General features: G+C 36.1%; 1 protein-coding gene across 1 annotated transcript in view; it reads left to right on the plus strand.

Annotated features, from left to right (window-relative positions):
- The window catches only part of LOC102479205 (sodium/hydrogen exchanger 2-like), a 184,863-nt gene that overhangs the window by 87,774 nt on the left and 89,427 nt on the right, over positions 1 to 7,662 (plus strand). The window contains exon 6 of the mRNA XM_006171525.1: positions 3,615 to 3,814. Within this exon, the coding sequence (XP_006171587.1) occupies positions 3,615 to 3,814 (200 nt within the window). The remainder of the gene's footprint in view (positions 1 to 3,614; positions 3,815 to 7,662) is intronic.

The raw sequence follows: 7,662 nt of genomic DNA on the forward strand, positions 1-7,662 counted from the left end.
GGCGCGTGCACTCGCCAGACAGACAGAGAGAGACAGAGAGACAGAAAGTGAGAAATCACCCCCCAGAGGGGATGGCCACGCCGTAATCCCTTTTCCTCCGTTCTCCTCTCGGTATCTTGGGCACGCACGCAACATGTGCCCAGCGTGAGTTTTAAGCCACCGGGTCCGGGATGCGAACCGCAGTCGACTATGTGGGAGTCCAGCGACATAGCCATTATGCTAGCTGCTGGTCCCGGGTTTCTGATTTTTAATCCATTCAGCCAGTCCGTGTCTCTTGATCAGAGAATTTAATCCATTAACATTCAACGTTATTATTAATATTTCCAGACTTGTCCCTACCATTAAGTTGGCCATATTCTTGGTTTTTTGTTTGTTTGTTTGTTTGTTCTCTTATTGCTGCCTGTCTGTCTTTAGTTTTCTTGGTATAGTATTCCTTTCAGAATTTCTTGAAGAGAAGTTCTGGAGTTGATAAATTCTTTCATGTTTTGTTTATTGGAGAATGTTTTTATCTTTTTTTCCCATATGAAAGATAATCTTGCTGGATAAAGTATTCTTGGTTGAAATTGTTTTTCATTTAACACTTTGAATATATTTTCCCATTCTTTCTTCTCTTTCATTGTATCTGATGAGAAGTTTGGTGTTAGCCTGATGGGATGCCCTTTGTAAGTGACTTGACCTTGCTCTACTTATAATCTTATTATCTTTTCTTTTTCTGAGGTTTTGGCCAATTTGGATATGATGTGCCATGGAGAGGATCTTTTGGATTGATTCTATTTGGGATTCTTTGTATTTCTTGGGTCTGAATGTTTGAGTGCCTATCTAGACTTGGAGAGTTTTCATCCAGGATTTCATGAAATAGATTATCAATGCCCTTGTTAGTTTCTTCCCCTTATGGTTACCAATTATTCAGATGTTTGAGTGTTTCATGGTATCTAGTATTTCTTGTATATTATACTTATTTTTTGTTGTTATTTTCTCAGTATTTTTGATATTTCTTTTAGGTCTGAGATTTTGTTTTCTACTTGTGAGATTTTATCTTCTGCATGTTCTAGCTGGATTTTAATACTTTTGAGGGAGAGTTTGATTTCCTGTAGTATAGCCTTCATATCTAACAGTTCCTTTTTTGTTTTGGAGAAGTTTTTGTTATAGGGCACGTGCGCTCACCAGACAGAGACAGAGAGATAGAAAGCGAGAAATCACCCCCCAAGGGGGATGGCCAAGCTGCAATCCCTTCTCCTCCATTCTCCTCTTGGAATCTTGGGCATGCATGCACACGTGCCTGGCATGAGTTTAAGCCACCTGGTCCAGGACATGAACCGTGGTCAACTACATTGGTGTCCAGCGACATAGCCATTATGCTAACTGCTGGTCCCATAACAGTTCCATTTTTTTAATGGTGTCCATTTCTTCTTTCATATTATTGAAGGACTTCCTTATCTCTTGGAACTCAATGTCTCTTTTCTCTTGCATCTCATAGTGTTTTATCATAAATAGTTTAAATTCTTTTTCTGACATTTCAGTAATATCCTTTCATTTTTCCCTATTTGAAGACGAGTTACAGCATTCCCTTGAGGAATATATATTATTTTATTCTCTTATCCTTGAGGCTCTTCTCTGATTTTTAGTCATCTGGTAGTGCATTCATTTTTGGCTAATTTGTTGGAGAAGGATTCTGTAACAATGAGCTCATGTGTTTCCCTTTGCTGTGAAATAACTCATTGCTATTATCTCCATTCTACTGTGTCCTCCAGTGTGGTAATCACTGGAGAGTTTGACATCGTATTTATGAAGGGGAGTGTCCCTCTTTTTACGATCAGTACAGTGAGGGGCAAAGAATTCTCTAAAGGTCACAATATTCGGATGTTTAGCTACTATGCACCTAGACTTCTCTACGCAATTGGTAAGGACTGACCAGTCAAATAAGAAAGTAAGGTAAAAGAAAAGAAAATAGGAAACAGAAATAGGAAGAAAAACAAAGGAAAATAAGGAAAGTAGAACAAAAAGACGAGAAAAAAGCATAAATCACATCACAGAAAATAAAATTGAGTTAAAAACGGGAAAGGGCAGCACAGGCAGAAATGGAGATTCTTGCAAATTCTGTCCTAGGTGAGGGAAGAAGACACAAATTAGGAAGAGAAAGGTACAAAGGGGTAGTAAGCTGTTTTATTTTATTTTTATTTTTTTATTTTAAATAGAAAAAAAGTTAGAAGGGACAGTAAAGAAGAAGTGGGAGAGAGAGACTTTGCCTACCTGACTAGCACTGAGTTCTAGAAGGTAGTCCTGGCTGGGAAGACTTCACAGATGTGAAGCTGAACCCAGGAAGGGCAGCAGAGGCAGAGGTAGAGATGCCTGCATGCATTCTGTCCTGACTAGCACTGGCGTTTGGAAGGGGTGTGTGTGTGGGGGACTTCTATACTTTTTAAAAAAGTATTCATGGGACCAGCAGATAGCATAATGGTTACACCATTGGACTCCCACATGGCCAAACATGGTTCAAGTTCTGGACCGGGAGGCATCAAACTCACACCAGGTGCATGTGTGTGTATGCCCAAAATCCAGAGAGAAGAATGAAGGAGAAACAATTGCAGCAGGACCATCACATCCATTACCCCAAATTCTCACTTTTGATATTTACCTTTCTAGCTTTCAATATGAGACATTTTATGGGAGTTTTACATTTTAAAAGGGTTATAATAAAGGTGGAAGAACATTTGTCTTCACTGTAGTTTCTGTAGTGAGTGCAGATATGTGAATGGCTGTCATTCTTTCCTGCATCTGGAGTAAAGGATAGTTTTAAAGTAACTTAATATGCAGAGCCAATGGTTGTTCATGCCATATACAATGGTTCATCTACTCTTTCCTCTTGTTTCCTGTTTCCAAATTGTTAGAAAAATGTAAAAATTTCTGACCACTAAATAAGCGAGAAATCTTGTAGCCTATAAACTATTTTGCTGAATTGAAAGGTATATTGAAAGGCTCCTAAGGAAGACTTGTTTTTAAACAAGAGAATAAAAACATAATTTTGAAAGCATAGTGAATAGAATAAAACAGCAAAATTTTCCCTGAGCATTGAAAGTATATGAATAACACTGTAGTACTTTAGAAGCTCCAAGTATGTATTTCTCATTGTTAGCACCTGTCTCTTAAGGATTTGCTGCCAACTAATGATTAGAATCTGTCAGTGCCACCCTATTTAAGGAGGACAGATGAGACAATATTGAAGATAATAAAGCAATCAGGTAGTTCTTAGCATGCAAAATGACCTAGAAACTGTCATTAATTTTTAAAATTTTTGGAGAGGATTTTGCTACAGGGCACATGTGCTCACCAGAGAGACAGAGAGACAGAAAGGGAGAAATCACCCCCCAGGGGGATTGGCCATGCCACAGTCCCTTACCATCCATTCTCCCCTCGGGATCTTGGGCATACATGCACACGCGTCCGGCATGAGTTTAAGTCACCGGGTCCAGGACTTGAACCGCTGGTTGACTATGCAGTCAGCAACATAGCCATTACGCTAACTGCTGGTCGTCCCATCTAATTTAGCTTTTATCATCACTTTCCCTTAAAGTTAAACTCAAGTATTACTCTCACATGTATTTTTTTTTCTTTAGAATTATTATCTGTTACGTGGAAGCTAACATATCTCAGAAGTCCCATACTACTATCAAGTACTTTATGAAGATGTGGAGCAGTGTTAGTGACACCCTTATCTTCATTTTCCTTGGAGTTTCTACCATTGGAAATAACCATGAATGGAATTGGCCTTACATTTGTTTCACTGTCATTTTTTGTCTTATTTGGAGAGCATTAGGTATGACAAATATTGTTGTTTATGTAAAAATATGCCAACTGAATTTGAGATATGCATTAGAAGCAAGAAATTTAAAATTCCAATTTGTGTTTTTGCTTTATTTTGTATAGGCAGACTATTTTATATTTCTACTTATGTAAGAAGTGAGTAGTAGCAAGGTTAGAAAATAGCTCTGGAACTAGACAACTTGAATTCAAAACCTAGCTTCACTCCTTAGCCTTATGACATTGTGCATATCATATAATCACTGGCCTTATAATACTCAGCTATAAATGGGAATGGGAATACTACCAAATTGAAATTCTGCCAGCTATTGTGAAAATTACATGAGATTATTCAGTCACAGAGTATAACACAGATAACACAGAGCCTGGCATATTGTGAGTTTATATATATATAAATAATGTTTTTACTACTACTATTGCTGTGGCCTTGGCTTCTGCTGCTGCCCCTACTAAAAATACCAATCCTGTTATAGTGTGATATAACAAATCTATGAACGCGTTTAGTACTACTTCTAAAATTTAATTCCCGATACCATCACTATTTCTAGGATAAGAGCTGAGCCGTTTCTGTCTTTCCCTTTCAGGGTTTTCATTTCTCTGCTTCACTGTAACTTACAAAGGAGTAAAAGTTATCACCACCTTTAGCACTGTTGTACTAATTTCCCACAGTAACACACTTATATGCACCTTGATTATGTCTTCATCAGTGCTATTGAAGTACTGCTTGTACCTTGGGGAATGTTAACTCCAGCAGGAAAATACACAGCATCTGTGTCTTTTTTTCAAACTCTGGCATAGGCTGAGTGACACTTAGTGCCCCAAGACCACGGCTGCTATGTGACTTTAGTGTTGGCTACAGCTAAACCCACTTGTCAGTACAACCCTTGTATTGAAAAAAAAAGTCCACATGTACTGAAGCGAAATGCACAGGCGTAGCATGTTTTCCATTATGAAAATATCTCAGCTTAGTTTCTAGTTAAACTGAGCTATTTCTTTTTTAACTTACATTTTATAGTCTTCATATAAATTCAGTTTATAGTTTATTTTCTTTTCTTGACATTTATAACTCTAATTTCCTCCTCCTCCACAAATGAACAAAGTCATGTGGACTTATTTTTTTGGAGACTATGACTCTTACTATAGTGATATGAAGTGGCACATTAGGAAAATTGCTTAGGTTTTTTAAGGATGAATGATAAAGGAGGCCAAGGAATGTTTTATTATAGATTAAAATGTGTTTAGGTTGATCATTAGCAGTGAGACCACCAGCTGAATGTTATATAAGTTCTTAGAATACTATTTCTAGTTTATTCTGAGTCCACTGGAAAAATCTCATTAGGGTTGTAAGATGTTCTTTTTTTCATATAAACATCTTTATAAATAAAAGCAAACAAAAATTTAATTTGTGCTTATATAGTATTAAAAAAAAATAGTCGATGGATAAGAAAAAAAGGCCAGGTATTACTGAGGAGGTTTTTTTCTATAAAATGTTAACATCTAGCAAAAGTGTTAGAGATGAAGGCCAGGATTTCTATAAATTTATAAACAGATGATCTTTAAATTAGAATGGTTCAACTTATGATTTTTCTTTCTTAGTTTTTTTTTTTTTAATTGTCAGAGGGAGCATGAGAGAGAGAGAAAGAGAGAAAGCATCTCTCCACTCCTGCAATGGGGCATGGTCATGCCATATTCCTTTTTTTTTCTTCATTCTTCTAAACTGTCAGGGCTTTGGGTATGCATGCATGCATGTACACAAACATACACATATGCCTAGTGTGAGCTTCCAGTGCCGGAATTCAAACTGTGATTGGCCATGTGGGATCCAGCTTTCTATGCACAGCATTTGACTGCTGTGCTACAAGGCTAGTCTTTCTTTTTCTTTCTTTCTTCTTTCTTTCTTTCTTCTTTCTTTCTTTCTTTCTTTTCTTTCTTTCTTTCTTTCTTTCTTTCTTTCTTTCTTTCTTTCTTTCTTTCTTTCTTCTTCTTTCTCTTTCTTCTTTCTTTTTCTTTCTTTCTCTCTTTTTTGCTTTCTTCTTTCTTTCTATCTCATGTTTCCTTTTTCTTTCTTTTTATTCCTTCTTTATTTTGGTTTCTTTCTCTTTCATCTTTACCTTGCTTTCATTCTTTCCTTTTTCACTTTTTCTAGTTTATTTGTTAATTCTTCAGAGAGAGAGACAGAGACAGAGATATAGGAGCTCCAACAAAGTCTTCATCCTGTGATCCACCTTCATTCTCAGCTAGCCTGGCTCATGGGCACACATCTGTGTGACTGGTGTGCTGAGGACGGTCCTGGAAAGGGAACTCAGGAATCTTCCCATATGGGTCCAATTAGGTTACCATTGTACAATTCCCTGGCCCTCACATTATAATTTTTTAACTTTATAATGACATGAAAACATAAGTATTTAATAGATACTTTTAATCTTTTCCTGGACTATTGATATGCCATATAATATTCTTACAATGTTGGGTAGCAGCAGCCAGTCATCTGGTTTTCATTTTTATTGGGGTTTTGGAAAAGTCATGACACATTTTTGAGTAGAAAAATACATTATGACTTTTTTGACAACCCAATGGTACAGTAGTCCAAATAATACATGAAATATTCAATGCCTTATTATAAAACAGGCTTCTGATAGATGATTTTGCTGAACTGCTGTCTAATGTAAGTGTTCTGAATACATTTAAGGTATGGAGCTAGACCATGATGTTCAATAAGTTAGGAGCATTAAATACATTTTGATTTGTAATATTTTCAATGTACAATGGTTTTTTTGGGTCATAACCCCACTGTAAGTAAAGGAGCACCTGGATATAGTCTTGTATGAAAATTCAGAAGACAGATATAGAATGTTTCCAGTATCATTTTATTTCTAAACTATAATATGTAGATATCACTGCCTCTGCTGTGAAGAAAAAAGAAATATCCTCTATTTTAATATAGTCAATGAGGGGTCTGCAACTCCATAAATCTGACATCACAGTTTAGCTTAATCCAGTGGCCAGGTATACGGGGGAAAAGGTGAACTGAGTATAGAGTAGAGGGGGCCATGTTATTTTTCCCTTTATACTTTAGCCATATTGAATTTTAGTCATATTGAATGATACTTTTTACAATTCTATTACATTAGGTTTCAGTAATTGTTTAGTTTTTTTTTTTTAAGCTGAGAATTTATATAGGATCTAGAATAAGCAAAACTGAAAAGTTAAGGTCTAATCCATATTTGCTAAATCAAAGCAATATGCTTAAGTTGATGAAATGAAATTTGACTGAAAGTTCCTGGATAACTTATCTGTTTAGTCAAAATGGCAATTTTGCCCTAAATGGACATACCGAAACTAGCTTTGCATTCAAGCAGTTTAAATGCAATATAGGGTGAGTGGAAATATTATATGTGTTTCAGTATTACTTGGAAGAACTTAAATGTTCAAAAATAAAGGAGTAATTAAAACAAACTACTAGAAAAACAATAATATGAATAATCATGTAAACTGTTTTTTATATAACTAAAGAGAAATATTGCATTTTGTTTGTAGAGATTGCTTTTTGCAGAATATCCCAGACAATTCACATGGGTAAACAATCAAAACAAAACACAACTATTTTAAAAAAAATTCCTGCAAATAATTTTATGAGATAAACCTCTTAATGGTTTATTAGTTTAGGCTCTTAAATTATTCATCATAAATATGTAGAATTTCAGGACCAGCAGTTGGCGTAATGGCTATATCACTGGACTCCCATGTAGTTGACTGTGGTTCGAGTCCCGGAACTGGTGGCTTATACTCACGCCAGACACATGTGCATGCATGCCCAAGATCCCAAGAGGAGAATGGAGGAGA

Source organism: Tupaia chinensis, unplaced genomic scaffold (assembly GCF_000334495.1).
Source record: "Tupaia chinensis unplaced genomic scaffold, TupChi_1.0 Scaffold149780_1, whole genome shotgun sequence".
NCBI classification, from domain to species: domain Eukaryota; kingdom Metazoa; phylum Chordata; class Mammalia; order Scandentia; family Tupaiidae; genus Tupaia; species Tupaia belangeri.